Genomic DNA, 21106 nt, shown 5'->3' with positions numbered 1-21106 from the left:
GGGCTAATTCACTCATAAAAGCAGAATTTTCAGGACCCAATTACCTCTTAAAGGTCCCACTTCCTACTGCTTCACAATAAGGATTGTTTTCCTACATGCATTTTGGTGGAAACATTCAAGTCATAGCAATCTTTATACAGACCAATTTTATTATTTCCCTATGGCATACAAAGTAGAGCAGCTGAGACCCAAACCAGCGCCCATATGAGATGTAGGCAACACTGGGGGATGCTTAACCTACTACGCCACAGCGCTGGCCCCAAAAATGTTTTCTTTAAAGGATTTGTAAAATGTTCGCAAGATGGTAGTCTAGGCACTTCCAGCCTTGGTCTCCCCAGAAAAATACTGACATTAAAAATACACATAGATCATGTAAGAAATTTCCCTCAGAAGAGTTTCAGATTCCAGGTATGTGATTACAGTACCCAGGCTGAGCACAAATGTGAGAAAAAAATGCACCGAACAGCATAGGAAAGACAGTTTCACTTTAACTTTACCAGAATGACTTTGTCTTTAGAACATACAGCATGGAGCTAAAAGAGATACCCTCCACACTAAGGCTCATTCATGGGGAAATGGTAGTGAAGTGAGCATCCAACTTCACTAGGAACCAGATTCACCCCAATTCCAGGCCATTTTTCATATACCCACACTCTAAATCTACTGAGAATTATACTGATCCACCTGAAACAGTGCTATGGCTGACACAGTGTTAGGCCAGCACCTACAGATACAGGTTCACACTAATCCAGGCCCTAGGAATTCCCTCAGCACCAGGTACCAGGACTCCTTCAAAGTCAGATTAAACCCAAGTACCAGGCGCATTCTAGTGTCAGGCCAGAATAGATAGACTAGGCAAAAAGGCCCCAGCCTAGTATTGAGTTGGTCTCCATTGGTCTAGGCTCTAAACCACCCTTGTACCCTCAAACACAAGACACAACAGAATGGACCCAAAGACATAGCTGGTCCAATGTCTCCTAGAACAAGACTCACCCAGCCATGACCCAGAACAAGCCTTCCCCCATGAATCCAAACAGGAGGCCACTCTCTGATAGAAGTCTGTCAACCTGCATACCATCTATTGTGGGGCTGATATTTGAAGAGTTTCCCCTGCAAAAGCCAGTCTGTAGATATTGGAAAAGATGATAATTTCTTCAAATAATCAAGCCTCAAGGCAAAACGATAAGAAAAACAAAAAAGATATAGAAAATGATACCACCAACAGAACAAAATAAAGAGCCAGTCACTAAAGCTAAAGAAATGGAGATCTATGAACTACCAGACAAATCAAAAAAATTGTCTTAAGAAAACTCAGTTAAACTACATGAGAAAACAAACACAGAAAACTAAAAGATATAAGGGAAATGTAAGAACAAAATATGTAATTTAATAAAAGAAACTATTAAAAGAGAAATGAATATAAGGTTGGTATTTAACCTAGTGGTTGAGATGATGGTTAAGACAATGTGTCACAGTGGAGTACCTGGGTTCAGTAACTGACCCCAGCTTCTGACCCAAACTCCTGCTAATGCAGATCCCTGGACACAGTGGTGATGTCTCAGACAGTAAGGTCAGTAAGGTTCCTAGCACTATGTGTGACAACTGGATTGAGTTTTTGGCTCCCAGCTCTGTTCCTACCTCAAGATTATTATGGGTATTCAGAGAAAGAATCAGCGATGCAGCCCGCTCTCGCACTCTCTCTCTGTCTCCTTCTCTCTCACCCATCCTCTCATTCCTCCTCTCCCTCTGTCCCCTATGTTAAAATGAATACAAATTTTAAAAACAGAAACAGAACCTATGGAACTGACTGAATTGTAAATTTCAACAGAGAGCTTCAATTGAAGAATAAACAGAAGAAAATATAGTGGGCTCTAAGAGAATTCACTTGAAATTATCAAATTTCATCCCTGATATGCAGGGATGGATGGATGGATGTAACTTTCACAAATCAATAAATGTGATACAGGAGATTAACAAACTAAAGAACAAAAACCATATGATTATCTCAATAGATGCAGAAAAAGCACTTGATGAAATACAATATCTTTTCATGATGAAAAGTTTAAGCAAATTAGGTATAGAAGGAACATTCCTCAACACAATCAAGGCAACTTATGACAAACCCATGGCCAGCAATTTACTGAATGGGTAAAAGCTGCAAGCATTTTTACTAAGATCTGGAACCAGACAATAATGCCCACTTCCAACATTGCTATTAAATATATAGTACCAGAAGTTTTAGCCAGAGCCATTAGTCAAGAAAAAGATATTAATGGGATATAAATGGGAAAGGAGGAAGTCAAACTAGCCCCATTTGCAGATGGCATGATTCTATATAGAGAGAGGATCAAAAAGACTCCCTGAGGAATTACTGAAACTCATAAAATAATTTGACAAAGTGGCAGGATATTATATGTTTTCCCTGATCTGGAGTAACTAATTAAATACATAAAATGTAATGTATTGGGGTGAAATGGACATTTTGACTGTATGATTTTTTACAGCCTTTGTCTCTTCTGTTGAGGAACAGTGTCTTTTTTTTTTCATCATACTATCTGTTGAACTCTTAGTGTAGGGTTATCCTTATGAGTCATAAGTAAACCAAAAATAGATCTTTGTAAAAATTAAGAGTGGGAATAGGAGAGGGAGAAGGAAGAAGGGATAGAACACAGGTTGGAGGGATGGCAGGGTGGGGATTATCACTGTTTCTAACTCTGTATATATGAAATACATGAAACTTGTATAACTTAAACAAAATTTTTTAAATTAAAAAATCGCATGATTAAGTATGATCAAGCGGGACTGGCATTGCGGTAGAGCAGGTTAAAGCCACAGCATATACCACTGGTATCTAGGAAAACAGCAGAGGATGGTCCAAGTGCTTGGGCCCCTGTGCCCACTTGGGAAACCTGAAAGAAGCCTCTTTAGCTTGGCTCAGCCCCAGCCATTTCAGCCATTTGCAGAGTGACTCAGCAGATGGAAGATCTCTCTCTTTGCGTCTCCTTTTTCAAATAAACAAACAAATTGTTTTTTAAAAAGTTTGAGCAAGGATGCAGAAAAGAGGAACTCAGGTATATTGCTGGTGAGAACATAATTTGGTGCATCTGCTATGGAAAACAATAAAACTTCCTAAAATAAATTAAAATTAGAACTATGTTATGATTCAGTTATCTCCCTAGCATGTATACATTCAGAGGAAATAAAATCAGTATCTCAAAGATCTACCATGTTCATGTTTTCATTATTCACAATATCCAAAGTTGGAAACAATCTGAATTTCTGTCATCAATGAAAGGAGAAAAAAATTATACACAGTTATAGACAGATACACTTAGACACATACACCCCCACACACCCTTGAAATTCTCTTCTGCCTTGGTAAAGAAGGAAATGCTATTTGTGAGAAGAAAGATTGGAGGACAACATGCTAAGTGAAATATGCCAGATGGTTATGGAAGAAAAATACTTTTATGTAGAATCTAAAATTATCAAAATCACAGAAGCAGAGAATTGAATGATGGTTGCCAGAGACTAGACAAAAGTGCAAGTGGGAGATGTTGGATATGGGGTTCAAAGTTTCAATTAAGCAAAATGAATAAGTAAGTTCAGGATATTTAATGTATATAGATATGACTATAGTTAATGATTTGAACTATATTATGTACCTGAAATTTTCTAAGAGTGTAGGTCTTAAGGAAAATTTAATAGAAAATGGTGAGGCTGGCACCGTGGCGCAGTAGGTTAGCATCCCATATGGGTGCTGGTTCGAGTCCCGGTTGCTCCACTTCCAGTCCAGCTCTCTGCTATGGCATGGGAAAGCAGTAGAGGATGGCCCAAGTCCTCGGGCCCCTGCACCCACATGGGAGACCAGCTCCGGCTGTTGCAGCCATTTGGGGAGTGAACCAATGGAAGGAAGACCTTTCTCTCTGTCTCTACCTCTCTCTGTCTGTAACTCTAACTATGAAATAAAATAAATAAAATCTTAAAAAAAAAAGAAAATGGTAACCATGTGAAGTGATGAATATTTTAACTGGCTTAATTATGGTAAATATTTTCACAATGTATATGTATATTAAAACATCAAGTCACACATCTAAAAATATACTATTTTTATTTATTAATGAGGGACAGTTATTTAGATGTAACAAAAAAATTACCTTTTCCAAATACTGACTCACAAAATATATCAAGATCAGGGCAATTCCCCTCATAACAAACAGTCTCATTATTTTTGCATGGAACTCCATTATGTAGAGTTATGTCAACTGGACATTCTGCTGAGCTTCCATTACAATATTCAGGCAAATCACATTCAGGATGCAAACGGGGCCTGCATAAATGATCGACTCCCCTAAACTAATGGAAATTAAAATATAAAATAGAGCATTACATATAAGATTGTTGTGTTTCTCAATATTTATTTCAAGTTATGTCAGTGATTTATATTTATATTTAAATTTTGACTTATTTTCTCAGTAGTATCAGAATCTTTTAATAGCATTTTCTTAATACTTTAAAAATAAACTGAATGCTATCAAACAAAATTAGGAGATAAGACATTTGAAAAAGTACTACACAAACTGATCTAGGTTTCACTTGTGTTTTCAGTACAATGGAGGAAAGATCATTTTTAACTTTGGATAATTATTAATTTGGTGAAATATTGTAGCAATCTATTCAATTCCCAAATAAAATATTCCTATTAAATCCACAGTTTGTATTAAGAAATACTTACAATTTATATGACAAATGGGGGATACAAAGAACAGACAGAACAGAGGGAAACAGAAGGGTGATTAAAGAAGTTGTTAAACAATAGAAGTATTTGAAGAAGAAACCTAATCATAATCTTTTCTCCTGGAAATCTTCTAGTAAATTCCATACGCAGCATTCTGAAAATCTATATAAATATTTTTAAATGGACATATCATACTTTTTCTTATTATATCTAGATGATACAGAAAATATTGTAGAGGTAAGAATGTAATCACGTGGGCTGGTGGTGTGTTATAGCAAGTAACACTGCCATCTGGGATGCACCGTCCCATCGGGTACTGGTTTTGGGTACTGGTTTGTGTCTCAGCTGCTTCACTTCTGATCCATATCCCTACTATTGGCTTGGGAAAAACAGCGGAGGAAGGAACAAGTGCTTGAACCCCTACCAACCTTGTGGAAGACCCAGATAAAGCTCCTATCTTCTGGCTTCAGCCTGGGTCAGCGCTTGCCATTTAGGCCATCTAGGAAATAAACCAGTAGATGGAAAATCTCTCTCTCTCTCTCTCTCTCTCTCTCTCTCTCTGTGTGTGTGTGTGTGTCTACCCGTATCTGTAATTTTTTCAAAATTAAAAAAAGAATGCAATCATGTGATGAGAAAAAAATCAATCAAAAATACAGAACCCATGGTAGACAGTTTAACATACATATTCTCATGAGGAACCTGTTACAAATATGATGGAAGGGTTTAATGGAAAACAGGGAACAGAAGTCAAATTGTTCACTGTTCAAACTAAATTGTGATCCTTTGGGCAAATGCTCTTCTATAATAACTTCATAACTTACAATCTTGCTACAGCTACAATTTGGAAAACAAACATTGTTTTTAGTGAGTTTTACTCTTTATACATTTTTGGAAAATTTCTATATCATTCAACAACAAATTTGCAGATATATATCATAACCAGTACATCTTTATTTATAAATAAAATATAGTTTATATTGAATGGATAATTGTCCTTTTCAGTGAACATCCTCAGTATTAAAGAGTTTTATAACATGTGAAAATCAGGACATCAAAAAATCAAGGTAGTGAAAATATTAGCATTAGAAAGAAGGCTAAACAGTAAACAAAAATTCACAAATTCAGAAACATGGTCTAAATTTATTATTTTTACTCTTTTATTAAAAGGGTAATTGAACTATAGCTTAAGTCCAAGTATTCTAGAGTAAACTACACATGATTTATTATGTCATTAGAAAATGTTAATAAACATAATTCTTACACGGCATTGTAAGCAGCAGTCTCCTGAGAGACAATTGAATCCTTGTCGCAGCTGACAAGTTGCAGGATCACAACAACTGTCAGGTCCACATTGCTATAAATGAGTAGAACATACAAGTAAAAATACACTACTACAATATTATCAACTTTAGTAGGAGCTGTATTTTCTGGCTTCAAGTTTCGAATTTGGGAGAAGACATGAGTATTGCTAACATTTATATTTTAGCATCTTCTAACATTGAAAATACTAACATAGGCTTTTACTTCAGGTCAGAAGTAACTGATACCCCCAATTACCTTCTTATCCAAATGGAAAACACAGGAAGTAATTTTTCTCAGAAACTGAATATCAGGCAATTCTCTATGGAGAAGAGAAGCAAATGTAGTAATCCCTAAGTCACCAGCTTTCCACCTACAGCTATTTTCCCAAGCAGAGTATGATGATTTCATTTACTTGAACAAAGATGACTCCAAAGTTGCTGAATTAGTTGAATGCATTTTTGCTGAACAGTAAGCCACTAAAAGAAAGAAGTCTAGAATTCTATGTCGTGGTCATCACAGGATGGGTTTTAAGATGTCCTAGACATTGCAGAAAAACTTAGGTGAACCTTAAGGAAAAGTGATTAAAAACTACTTAGGTAGAGGTAAAGGCAGATAATAGGCCAAAAAAAGAGGCTTCAGTCTAATGTGCGTGCCAAATGGAGTTTCAAAATGTGGTAGGGACTGGGGAGGAGATTGGAGGCCAAAAAGTATGTGAAGAAATTATTGTTAATTTGTTGAAATTCAGAAATAAACCAAGAACCTAGAGAACCACAGATTCATCAAACTTCAAGCAGGAAAAATACGAAAGCACCACATATATGCAGTTCAGAATCAGCAACTGAAATCCAAAGAGGAAAAAAAAAATCTTGAAAATAGCCAGAAAATTGGGGCCAGTGCCGTGGTATAGTAGATTAATACTCCACCTTCAGCGCTGGCATCCCATATGGGCGCCGGTTCTAGTCCCGGCTGATCCTCTTCCAATCAAGCTCTCTGCCATGGCCTGGGAAAGCAGCAGAAAATGGCTCAAGTCCTTGGGCCTCTGTACCCACATGGGAGACCAGGAAGAAGCACCTGGCTCCTGGCTTTGGATCAGCGCAGCTCTAGCCATACTGTGGCCATTTGGGGAAGTGAACCAATGGACGAATGACCTTTCTCTCAGTCTTTCCTTCTCACTGTCTGTAACTATAGCTCTCAAATAAATAAAATCTTTTAAAAATGTAAGAAAATAGCTAGAGAAATAAACCACTTTATGCACAACAACATAATGGTAATACTTCCCAATGACTTCTAATAAAAAACTAAAGACTGTGGACACTATAATATCCTCTTTGAAAAGCCAAAAGAAAAATCTCTGTATACACAGAGTTCTATAACCAATAAATATCTTTCAGATGTAATCATAATGCTTACATTTATATCTTTACAAATATCCTTACAAATGTAAATATAATGTGAAAATATTTTCAGATAAATAAACACTAGGCTCACTGCCTATTGATCTGCACTGAAAAATTGGTAGATGAACTTCTGAAGCTGAGCAAAAGGGATTTAATGTGTAAACACTCACCACATAAAAGAATTAAGCCTTCTTGAAATAAGAAATTGAGGGCAAAAATTTCTTCCTTTTAAATTCCTTCAAAATAAAGTTGCTTAAAGAAAAATAATACCCATGTACATAGAAATAAAATGTATGGTATCAATACTACAATAAGTGGGGAGGTAGAAATGTAAGTATATTGCTTTAAAATTCATACCATATAAGTGAAGTTGAATCACACAATATGCTAGCAGACCAAGGTAAGTTAAAGGAAGACAGTATAAACTCTACATGAACCATTAAAAACAAAATGTTATGCGGGCAAGTACTGTTGCATAGAAGGTTCAGTCTCCACCTATAGTGCTGGCATCCCATATGGGCAACAGTTTGGGTCCAAGCAGCTCTACTTCAGATCCAGCTCTCTGCAAATGCACCTGAGAAAGCAGCAGAAGATGGTCCAACTTCTTGGGCCCCTGCATTCACGTGGGAGACCTGGAAGAAGCTCCTGGCTCCTGGCTTTTGCCTGGTCCAGCCCCGTCTGTTGTGGCCATTTAGGGAGCGAACCAGTACATGGAAAATCTCTCTGTGTCTCCCTCTCTCTCTTTCCCTCTCTACTCGTTGTATCTCTGCCTTTCAAATAAATAAATGAAATTTTAATATTACAGCATGACTTGTCTCCTCAAAACTCAAGCAGGTGTTGAACTTCTTATGTCTTAAAATTAATGGTTGATGGCCTAAGGATGGAGATTTGTTTTCACTGTGTTAGCTAAGAAATGGGACTACTTGAAGGTCTTTAGAGTATTGGAGACATTTCCTCAGTGGGTGTTTCTTGAGAATGACTGATTATTTTGAGTTTGAGTTCGGTCTGGGTTCTCTCTGCGTTTCCTGGATCATCATGCGATCACTCCTCCACACTTGCCATGCTCAGCCTCCACAGATGCTGGACTACGGGGTACATGAACCTGAACGGAAACCTTCATAATGTGAGCTGAAAGAAACCTTTTCCTTACTAACAAGCTCTTCTCAGGTGTTTTAGTTAACATGATGAAACGTGGACACATTAAAAAATACAGACATCTAGTCGGATAATAGAATACAAAGCTAGATACAAAGATAGGAAAAGAACAGGTAGACAAACAGAAAAAAGATGCATATGAACTCAACCACATTAATTATTAAAAAACAAAATATATTAAACACATAAGCTAAAAGACGGATATTATCACAGTGGATAAAAAGATCCAACTATGTGATAGCTACAAGAAATCTGTATTAATTAGCTAATAGCTAATATCAACTAAAAGTAAAAGGGAATCAAAAGACACAGCACCCAAACACTAGTCATGAGGAAGCGGGAGTAACCATATTAATGTCAGATAAAGAATATTTACCAACGTTAAAGAAAGTATTTCATGATTAGTCAATTCATCAAAAGCCATAAAAACTCCTAGCAATATTTAAGTAAGTAGTAATGCTTCTAAAACCTAATATAAAAACTATCTGAAAAGATTAATAAGCAATTTACAATATTTATGGAAGATTTAAACTCTCTTCTCTTAGTAAGTGAAAATATCATATGTTCTCCCTGATTGGCGACAACTAACTGAGCACCAAAGGGGAAACTTGTTGAAGTGAAATGGACACTATGAGAAACAGTGACTTGATCAGCTCTTGTCCTGACGGTTGATGTACAATGTAATACTTTATCCATTTTAGTATTCTTTTTTGCTCTAGTAACATTGGTTGAACTCTGTAATTAACACACAATTATTCTTGGGTGTTTAAATTTTAACTGAAAAGTGATCCCTCTTAGTAATTTGGAAAACATTATGTTGAGTGAAATAAGCCAATCCCAAAGGGACAAATACCACTTGTTCTCCTTGATAGGTGACAACTAACTGAGCACCAAAAAGGAAACCTGTTAAAGTGAAATGAACACTCTGAGAAACGGTGACTTGATCAGCCTTCACCCTGACTGTTGATGAGCAACTTGATATGTTACCCCTCTTAGTATTTTTTTTGTTTGTTCTACTTAATACTTTTGTTGAATACTATAATCAATACACAATTCTTCTTAAGTGCTGAAACTTAACTGAAAAGTGATCGCTGTTAAATATAAGAGTGGGAATAAGAGAGGGAAGAGATGTGCAATTCGGAACATGCTCAAGCTGACTTACCTCAAACGGTAGAATTAGAAACATACCAGGGGATTCCAATTCAATCCCATCAAGGTGGCACGTACCAATGCCATCTCACTAGTCCCAGTGATCAATTTCTGTTCACAATTGATCGTAATGATAGGATTAAGAACCAAAGGGATCACATAAACAAGACTAGTGTCTGCAAATACTAGCTGATAGAATCAAAAAGGGAGAGAATGATCCAACATGGGAAGTGAGATACACAGCAGACCCATAGAATGGCAGATGTCCTAAACAGCACTCTGGCCTCAGAATCAGCCCTTAAGGCATGCAGATCCGGCTGAAATGCCCATGAGAGTATTTCAGGCATGGAAAGCCAAGACACTCTGGGGAAAAAAAAAAACTAAATGAAAGATCTCCTTGAGTGAGATCCCAGTGGAAAGAATGGGTCATCAATGAAGGAGGTACCTTTCTCTGAAGGGAGGAGAGAACTTCCACTTTGACTACAACCTTGTCTAAATATGATCAGAGTTGGTGAACTCAAAAGGCTTCCATAGCCTTGGCAACTCATGACAAGAGCCTAGGATGATTACTGATGCCATAAACAAGAGTGTCAATTTGTTAAGTCAACAACAGGAGTCTCTGTGCACTTACTCCTCATGTAGGATCTTTGTCTTTAGTGTGCTGTACATTGAGATTTAATGCTATAACTAGTAATCAAACAGTATTTTTCACTTTATGTTTCTGTGTGGGAGCAAACTGTTGAAATCTTTACTTAATGTATACTAAATTGATCTTCTGTATATAAAGAGAATCGAAAATGAATCTTGATGTAAATGGAAGGGGAGAGGGAGTGGATAAGGGGAGGGTTGTGGGTTGGAGGGATGTTATGGGGGGGAAGCCATTGTAATCAATATGCTGTACTTTGGAAATTTATATTCATTAAATAAAAGTTAAAAAAAGATAATTAGAAAGGATAATAGAGGGGTGGCATTTTGGCTTAGTAGGTTAGACTACTGTTTGCAATGCAGAATCCCATACAAGTGCCAGTTTGAGTCCCAGCTACAACATTTCTGATCCTGCTACCTGTTAATGTGTCTGGGAACCCAGCAGAAGATGGGCTAAGTGCATCGCTCCCTATAACCCCCATGGGAGAACTAGAAGAAATCCTGTGCTCTTGACTTTAGCCTGGCCCAGCCCTGGCTGTCATGGCCATTTAGGGAGTAAATCAGCGAATGGAAGATCTGTCTCTCTCTCTCTCTCTCTGCAACTCTACCTTTCAAATAAATAAATATTTTTTTAATAAAGAAATGGTATAAAAATTTGAACAACAAAAAACACTTGCCATTTTGAAAACGAAACATATTGTACTGAAATGTGTCAGAAATCAATATATTTAAAAGTATGGATTCTCCCATAGGGTGTGGGCGATCCAGTGAAACTGCCTGTCTAATCCATGCAGTCAGCCTGAGAAGTGGCAGGCGGCGGGAGCCCCAGTTACATTACTCCCTACCCCTGCCTTCTGCCAATCAGGTAAACTACTCTTGGGTGTGGCCCAGGTCCATCAGGACCACCTGGAAAGCTACCCTGGCTACGCAACCTTCAAGCTGATTGTAGAGGCATATTGTCGCCAGTGTAGGTTCTGTCCTATAGTTAGTGTTCCCCAGAGTAAGTTACACCCCTTCTCCCTGCCCTTTAAAAAGTGTAGGTGGCTGTGAATAAACTCAGACATGTTTGCTGAAACTTGTGCTCCTTGTGGAAAGAACGCTGTTACCTTGCTCTCCCTGACAGTGTGGCTTTGCAGGACAAAAGGAGCTTGCAAACAAATGGTTCCAGGTGGATTTGATATCCTGAAAGGTGGTAAATGAAGATGCTGAGTAAATTAGAGTACATGTCCCTTTCTCCATGACCGACTTAGGTTAATATAAACAAAAGCCAGGGCAGTTTTCAGAATATCTGAAAAGCTTCATGCATTAATTCTGACCTTTAACCTCATCTGGATTGAACCACACAAACTCTTATCCACTTCTCCCCAAAGGGAGAAACAGTAAATCTGGGCTGAGGCTTAAGCTTATGCTCACTCCTTGGTGGCTGAATGATCCAGGAAATATGCTGTTGAAGCTACAGCAGTCCCACTAAGACAAACTAATTGGAATTATCAAGGATGTATTGCTGATTTAAAGCTCCAAGACCATATGGTTACCTGTCTACTGGCTTGGATGAAAAAACTGTTCAGGGAAGCCTGTAAATTATGACAAAGTTTATGTGATCCCTTTGGTTCTTAATCCTATCATTACGATCAATTGTGAACAGAAATTGATCACTGGGACTAGTGAGATGGCATTGGTACGTGCCACCTTGATGGGATTGAATTGGAATCCCCTGGTATGTTTCTAATTCTACCGTTTGAGGTAAGTCAGCTTGAGCATGTTCCGAATTGCACATCTCTTCCCTCTCTTATTCCCACTCTTATATTTAACAGCGATCACTTTTCAGTTAAGTTTCAGCACTTAAGAAGAATTGTGTATTGATTATAGTATTCAACAAAAGTATTAAGTAGAACAAACAAAAAAAAATACTAAGAGGGATAACATATCAAGTTGCTCATCAACAGTCAGGGTGAGGGCTGATCAAGTCACCGTTTCTCAGAGTGTTCATTTCACTTTAACAGGTTTCCTTTTTGGTGCTCAGTTAGTTGTCACCTATCAAGGAGAACAAGTGGTATTTGTCCCTTTGGAATAGTGTCTGCAAATACTAGCTGATAGGATAAAAAAGGGAGAGAATGATCCAACATGGGAAGTGAGATACACAGCAGACCCATAGAATGGCAGATGTCCTAAACAGCACTCTGGCCTCAGAATCAGCCCTTAAGGCATGCAGATCTGGCTGAAATGCCCATGAGAGTATTTCAGGCATGGAAAGCCAAGACACTCTGGGGAAAAAAAAAAAAAAAAAAAAAACTAAATGAAAAATCTCCTTGAGTGAGATCCCAGTGGAAAGAATGGGTCATCAATGAAGGAGGTACCTTTCTCTGAAGGGACGAAAGAACTTCCACTTTGACCATGGCCTTGTCTAAAAATTATCAGAGTCAGTGAACTCAGGGGGCTTCCATAGCCCTGGCAGCTCATAACAAGAGCCTAGGTTGATTACTGATGCCATAAACAAGAGTGTCAATTTGTTAAGTCAACAACAGGAGTCACTGTGCACTTACTCCTCATGTAGGATCTTTGTCCTTAGTGTGCTGTACATTGAGATTTAATGCTATAACTAGTAATCAAATAGTATTTTTCACTTTATGTTTCTGTGTGGGAGCAAACTGTTGAAATCTTTACTTAATGTATACTAAATTGATCTTCTGTATTTAAAGAGAATTGAAAATGAATCTTGATATGAATGGAAGGGGAGAGGAGAGGGAGTGGATAAGGGGAGGGTTGCGGGTTGGAGGGACGTTATGGGGGGGAAGCCATTGTAATCCATACGCTATACTTTGGAAATTTATATTCATTAAATAAAAGTTAAAAAAAATTATGACAAAGTCGGGTAAGCAATACAGTATAAGGAAGAAAATCCTGCCTTATTCCAGGGACAGGGAGTAGAGGCCTTAAGAAAATTAAGTAACATAGACTCCAGCAATCAAGAAGAGCAAATCGTAACTGGTACTTCTTTCATCAGTCAGCCAACCCTAGATATTTGGATGAAACTCCAGAAATTGGTCATGGAAACCCATAACCCTATGTTTTACTACTAAACTTTTCATTACAAGTATTTTATAGTAGAGAAAAAGGTGAAGAGAAAAGGATATTCCAACACAAGGACTAATAGTCCAGATAACCAGCTAATGGAATAATAGTCACTGCAGCCAGTGCCTAGTAACCTCAAGGCCAAAACAAGAGATGCCCTCCTATGGATGAAAAGCCCACAAGGAATGTCCTAGGTGTGGGAGGCTGGGGCGCTGGCACAGGAAATGTCCCCACCTGAAAATCCCACTTGGCCCCTGCCCTCAATGTAAAAAAGGCAAGCACTGAAAAAAGGATTTCCCACAGTTCTAACAGCAGCGATCTCTCAGTTCCCTCATGACATTACCTAGGAAATGGCAAGGCCCAGGAATTTAGGTGGTTCCACAATGCACAAAAGTGTGCCTTCTTGCTTAAATGGAAGGAATCTATATATTAGATATAGGGCCACCACAGAACAAAGAAACAGCAAAGAACATTCCTGGGAGGGCCGGCGCCGCGGCTCACTAGGCTAATCCTCCGCCTAGCGGCGCCGGCACACCGGGTTCTAGTCCCGGTTGGGGCACCGGATTCTGTCCCGGTTGCCCCTCTTCCAGGCCAGCCCTCTGCTGTGACCAGGGAGTGCAGTGGAGGATGGCCCAGGTGCTTGGGCCCTGCACCTGCATGGGAGACCAGGAAAAGCACCTGGCTCCTGGCTCCTGCCATCGGATCAGCGCGGTGCGCCGGCCGCAGCGCGCCGGCCGCGGCGGCCATTGGAGGGTGAACCAACGGCAAAGGAAGACCTTTCTCTCTGTCTCTCTCTCTCACTGTCCACTCTGCCTGTCAAAAAAAAAAGAACATTCCTGGGAATGGAAAGCTTATTCAAAATCTGTATTCCAAAATTTAGATTGATAGCCAAACCCTTCATGAGGCCTTAAATGATTCCTCACAATGACCCACTGAGATGGACAGAACAAACAAAAGACCTTTCCAAAGATTAAGGATAGGGGCTGGCACTGTGATGCAGTGGGTTAATGCCCTGGCCTGAAGCGCCAGCATCCCATATGGGCACAAGTTCGAGACCCGGCTGCTCCTCCTCCGATCCAGCTCTCTGCTATGTCCTGGGAAAACAGCATAAGATGGCCCAGGTCCTTGGGCACCTACACCCACGTAGGAGACCAAAAAGAAGCTCCTGGCTCCTGGCTTCCGATTGGCGCAGCTCGGGCCGTTGTGGCCGATTAGTGAGCCATCAGATGGAAGACCCCCCTTTCTCTCTGCCGCTCTGCTGTCTGTGTAACTCTCTTTCAAATAAATAATAATCTTTTAAAAAAGATTAAGGATATGCCAAAAGAATGAGGATATACCCTTTCACTGGGGATCCCTTTTCTAGACAAGCCCTACACACTGTTTGTGGAAAGAAAGCAATGCATGTCCTGGGTTCACTCACCCAGAATCTGGGCCTGCTTTCATCACTGGTGGCATACTTTTCTAAATACCTGGATTCAGTGGCTGGGGGATGGTTTAGATGCTTGAGGGAGTTACTCCTGTTATAATGTTGGTGGAGGAAACCACCAGGTTGACATTACACCAAATTCTTGATATTCAAGCTTCATATAAGATAAAAGGGCTCTAGAGATTAAAAGACACAGTGGCTAACAGTGATTTTTTTTCTTGTTTCTGTTTGTTGAATTCATTACTTAGTGGGAGGGAGGGGTTAAGCTTATGATTTTAATATAAACTAAAAGTATGTCATTGTAAAAATTAAAATAAGAAAGGAAGGAGAGGGGATGGTGGGAGCATGGGTGGGTGGGAGAGTATGGTGAGAAGTATCACTGTGATCCTAAATCTATATATGTGAAATACATGAAATGTGCTCACCATATCTACACACACACACACACACACACACACACACAGAGAGAGAGAGAGAGAGAGAGAGAGAGAGAGGAAACCTTACTAAATACCAGGCTCTCCTTTTAGATTCACCCCCAAGGTAATTCTCAAAGTATGACAAGTCTTCAATCCAGCTAGACTTCTGCCATCAGAAGGCTCTGAAAAGCCAGCTCACTATTGTGTAGAGACCATAAAACAGGTCTACCCAAGTAGGCCTGATATACAAGAGAAACCGCTGGAGAACCCAGATGGTGGATGCTTCACTGAAGGAAGGCAGTTCTGCCAAGAAGAGGTGGGATTGGGGAGTTAAGGAAGAGCCCAGGAGGAGATCCTTAAGGCTGTCAGCTAGATTTGCTTATGCAAAAGTGGAAATGTAGCCCAAGAAGGCATTTGGGAAAGATAAGTCACCAGAGAAAAAAGTGCAAGCACAGGATAAGAGAGAAGCAAAGGGAAAACAGCCAAGGTGGCCCATCAACAAACTAAAGAAGAGTTGAGTGCAGAAAGAGGAAAAACTAAAATTGAACAGTCCAATCTCTGATGAAGCAGAAGAGAAATAAACTAGTCTAAACATCATATACTGTGTCATATCAGTGGTCCCAGTCTCCCTTCTTGTATAATCCAGATGAATATGTTTATCAACTAGTTAAAAATGCAAGTTTTTTTAGTAGTTCCAGGAACATTTTTAAGGTTCATCCCATTTTTAAAGTGTGACTGATTTTTTTAAGAGGTGAAATCATTTGTTGGATGTTCATTTTTTGGTACAACCAGAAAATAGAATATTAAATCATGGGAGGCTTCGACTCTTTTGGGTGCCAGTTTAAAATTCCATAGGTGGGGACAGTTTTTATATCCCACAGTACAACACACACTAAATGGCAATTTGGAGCAATGACTATGCATTCAACATGTCTTCAATATTTTGTTACCTCTCCTGTGTTGTTTAGTAGAATTGTTTCCTACAGAAAAGCACTCCTTGTTGCTCTGTCAGAACTATGTGTGGTCTGTAACGTCTTCAAGTGTGGTAGTGCAGGTTTCCTAATAGTTTTGTTAATGTGCTGCAAAAGCCTCAAAATGTGAGCATGTTGTGTACATTAAATTGTGAATTGGTGGGATTTATGTAACAGCGACACTTGAAGATACTCATACTTGAAAGCCTCCATGGAAAGTTACTGGATAAAAAAAGAATGAAAATTCATGTTTTTTTTTAAGATTTTCAGTACCTATGTTAAGAATTATATACAAATTGGGGCCAGCACTGAAGCTTACTTGGCTAATCCTCTGCCTGCGGCACCGGCACCCCGGGTTCTAGTCCCGGTTGGGGCGCCGGATTCTGTCCCGGTTGCTCCTCTTCCACCCGGGAAGGCAGTGGAGGATGGCCCAAGTGCTTGGGCCCTGCACCCCCATGGGAGACCAGGAGGAAGTGCCTGGCTTCTGGCTTTGGATCCGTGCAGTGTACCGGCCGTAGTGGCCATTTCTGCACAGCGCACCAGCTGTAGCGGCCATTTTGGGGGTGAACCAACGGAAAAGAAGGACCTTTCTCCCTGTCTCTAACTCTGCCTGTCAAAAAAAAATAATAAAATAAAATAAAAGAATTATATACAAATTGAAATGTCTGTGTATTGATTCTCAACACCAATAAAATCACAATTATGAAAAAAATACATTGTATATATAGTGGAATATTAGCCATAAAAAAGAAAGGAATCCTGTCATTTGCAGGAAAGTTATTGGAACAAGAGGACATGATGTTAAGTGATTTAAGCTAGATGCAGAAAGACAAGTACCACATGTTCTCCCTATATATAGGAGCTAAAAATAACAAAAAAATTCAGTCCAAATGCAGAAAGTTGATTACCAGAGGCTTAGAGGGGTTGGAGGCAAAGAGAGAGTTTCCAAAAGCAGGAGAAGCTAGGTGTGGTTCATTAATTATGACAAATAGGCCATAATAATATAAGTTGCTAACAATATAAAACACCTGAAATTAAAAGCTTAAAAATCAAATAGGTACATTTTAAATTCTTTAAAAACATAGGGAGGACCTGTTCAACTAAATGATTTCACATCATAATTAATATAATGCGAGTGCAAGTCATTCAGCTCTAAGAATGTAACAAAACAACATATTTTATATCTATCTTTAATCAAGGAAATCTACCATATTGGTAGTATTGCTGCAAATACTGAATGATATGTAAAACTTGTACCTTGGACTTTTTGTACTTCATTGTAATACCACGGCTTCCCCACAAGTGAATGATAACATCACTTCATATTCAGATTGCAAACTGATAACAGATTCCCTCACCAGAGTACTGTACCCACTGTGAAGTAATACACTAATGGGCATGTGATGTGCTGCTAGCACAATATTTAATAAACAGAGATTGGAATAAATAATTTAATAAGCAGAGATTGGAATGATCTTATTCTTACACATTTGATTTATAACCCAAAAGCTCTTTTTAGATTCTCTTTTTGTCCCATTATCAATAATTTTGTAGTATATTTTAAAATTGTACAAAACATTTATGAAAATGAAAAAACAAAAATGAGACAAACTAAAACAATGAATTTCTTAATGCGTTTTCCTAGTTGTAGACTTACTTCTGCAGTACCACAGTCACAGAATTCAGTGCCCTCTACTTTGCCATTGCCACAGACTATCCTCTTTCTTTGCATTTGTGGTTTATTCTGAAGACAGCTGGCACCCTCATTTGAAATGAGACTTTTAAAGTCACTCAAACTGCAATTGCTAAAAGTCTTTGCACCACTGGATGTCCTAAAGATTAATCCATAAAACATTATTGGCATGATACTTCTGAAAACATAATTCTATATTAACAAATTAATTTTCAAATTTTAAAAATTAATTAGGAACAGAATGTTGATAATAACTGCTAAAAGGTCAAATTTATTCTCAAAGAGGTCATTTGATTTCACCTGAATGTATGTCTTTGTTTTTTAAAAATTACATGCAACTCAATAGCAAAAACCCAAATAAACTAATTTAAAAGATTGCAATAGACATTGCTACAGATAAAAATTAACACCCGACTGACAACAAATCTTTATTGAACAAGTTATACTATGCTTAGTCCTGAACCCTTCAAAGATTTCAGAGAAACTATACATTATATACAATTATACCTATACACTATTATTTAAAAAAACTTCAGAGAATATTTCCAGTGGATTTGTTAGTTTTGATATGCAGTAAAAATATGTAAGGAAAGGAGTAGGCTGACACTAAGTGAACATCTAGTATAATATATACTTGATTATTTAATCTTTACCACAAACCTCAAAATACAGACACCTTATTAACCTGCAGAATGAGTATTAATACAGCTATTTTTGTTATATAAATTATATATATATTTGTATATATAACTATTTTATATATTTTAAATTATATCTATGTTATGTTATTTATAAAAACCATAGAACAATTAAATAAAACTAATTAATACAGCATTTTGGTGCAATTAGTATTGAAGTTTACTCTTAGCAATTTTCAAGTATCAGTAGAATATTATTAATTATTGTAACCATGTTGCACAAATTTACAATTGGCAGAATATGGAATTAACCTACATGTACATCAGTAGACGAATGAGGAAAGAAAAAAATGTGGTAAATATAAGTTGGCCCTTTGTATCTGCAGATTCTACACTATGGACTCAAGCAACCACAGATGGAGAATATAAAAAAAAGAACTGTCTCTACTGAATAAGCACAGGATTTGATTCTTATAACCATTACGAAAAAATACAGCAACAACTATTTATGTAGCATTTATATTGCATTAGCTATTGTAGAAATGATTTAAGCATATAGGAGTGTGTAAGTTGAGTACCCATAGTCCAGAACAACCAGGACAAGAAATTTTTCAGACTTCAGATTGTTTTTTTTCGATTTTGAAATATTCACTTAGACCTAATCAGATAACTTGAATATGTGAAATTAATCTTTCACATACACATAATACACATGTTCTGAATGTAATTTATGGATTGTTTTTAGTGAATCTACATTTTGACTGTGACTATCTTATGAGATTATGGAATTTACCACCTGTGGTATTATGTTAGTACTCCAACACTTTCAGATTCTGGAGAATTTGGGGTTTAGTATTTTCAGATTAGGATTTCTCATTCTGTTCTACACTATGTTATGGAAAGGATGTGAGCATCTGTGGCTATCAGTATCTTGAGGTAGACATGGGGTGAGGGTCCTATAACCGATATCCTGTGACTATCAAGAAACCACTGGTATACACAAGAATATGAAGACTTTAAAGTCTATAACAACAAAGATGAACATAAACAGCATTATGCTAAGTGAAATAAGTTAATTACAGAAAGAAAAATACTACATGGTCTTATTTAGATGTGAAATATGAAAGAATCAAATTCTTAGAAGTAATGGGTAGGATGGTGGTAACCAGTGGCTGGCAGTGGTAAGAGACGTTTGATTACAAATTCACGTACTCTGAACCACATAATTCATTATTGATTATTATATAATACCATAAAGTATCTCCATTTAGATTAAAACTGATGTTTTGGAAGTTGATGAAAAATTTTAATGAAAATTTGCAATATTTGTTTCTGTATCTACATCATCATGTATGTGGGTAGGATAAATTATGTGTGGCTAGGATTCTAAATGAAAATTTTAACAATGCTTCTCTACTTTTGAGATAAACAAATGAGGGACAGTTACTGTGGCATAGCGGGTAAAGCCGCCATCTGCAGTACCAGCATCCCATATAGGCACCAGTTCAAGTCCCGGCTATTCTACTTCTGATCCAGCTCTCTGCTATGGCCTGCGAAAGCAGCAGAAGATGGGCCAGGTCCTTGGGCCCCTGCACCCACATGGGAGACCCAAAGGAAGCTCCTGGTTCCTGGCTTCTGATCAGCACAGCTCCAGACGTTGCGGCCAACTGGGGAGTGAAGTGGCAGATGGAAGACCTCTCTCTCTGCCTCTCCTTCTCTCTGTGTAATGCTGACTTTCAAATAAATAAATCTTTAAAAGAAAAGATAAGCAAATGAAAAAAGTTCAAGTAAGTCACCTCAACAATATACAATCCCCAATTATTCATACTATTTTGCTGTCCATAATGGCAATTAAGTTAAGAATACATGTCCCCAAAGTTTGTGATCAATCATCTTCAGTTTTTGTTTGATATTTTGCATTCAGAATTCTAATTCTATATTTGTTTTATTCCCAAATAATGTTACTAGAGCTTGATGATAAACAATAACAGAACTAGCCTAGCTTCTGGGTTCAAAGAACAGGGAAAGAAAGTGATAGAAGAGAATGATAATAAAGAAAGTAGTGCTCCCTACCATATTTCCAAAGTTGGAGTGAGCACATGAGTATGTCTGTAAATGTGTATTTATTCCATGTATGCATCTATAAGGAAGGCATATATTTATCATGTATCCTTACATGGATATTTGTTTATATAATGACTATTTTAGAGAAAATTATAAGTATATACGTTTCGGTTGTTTTATTTTTAGAATATGAACATTAACACCTTTGATGATACTTAGGTGTAACTATGACTAGATCATGTTTTCAAATTGATGCCTTATTCTCACGTTTGACTTTTCATAGTTCTCCAGTAACAAATAGGTAATTCCTATCATATATCATATTCTATAAAGGAAAATCCACAAAATACTAAAGGCAACTGATGGAGCATTTATCTGATGCTTTATGTTGATTGATATTTGTAAATTTTTTAAATCACTGCAGGTAACCTATCACATAA

At 37.8% G+C, this 21106-nt stretch overlaps 1 protein-coding gene across 1 annotated transcript in view; it reads right to left on the bottom strand.

Moving 5' to 3' along the window:
• Positions 1–21106, bottom strand: part of LOC103352161 (disintegrin and metalloproteinase domain-containing protein 32) — a 137888-nt gene that overhangs the window by 39112 nt on the left and 77670 nt on the right. The window contains exons 12-14 of the mRNA XM_089327039.1: positions 17929–18103; positions 5989–6092; positions 4158–4351 (exon numbers count right to left, since the gene is read on the bottom strand). Coding sequence (XP_089183165.1) covers positions 4158–4351; positions 5989–6092; positions 17929–18103 — 473 coding nt within the window. The remainder of the gene's footprint in view (positions 1–4157; positions 4352–5988; positions 6093–17928; positions 18104–21106) is intronic.

This window comes from Oryctolagus cuniculus, chromosome 2 (assembly GCF_051225735.1).
Source record: "Oryctolagus cuniculus isolate XC-2025 breed Fujian yellow rabbit chromosome 2, ASM5122573v1, whole genome shotgun sequence".
In the NCBI taxonomy this organism is placed as follows: Eukaryota; Metazoa; Chordata; class Mammalia; order Lagomorpha; family Leporidae; genus Oryctolagus; species Oryctolagus cuniculus.
Note: the sequence above shows the minus strand (reverse complement) of the source record. Positions and strands in the feature narration are given on the sequence as shown.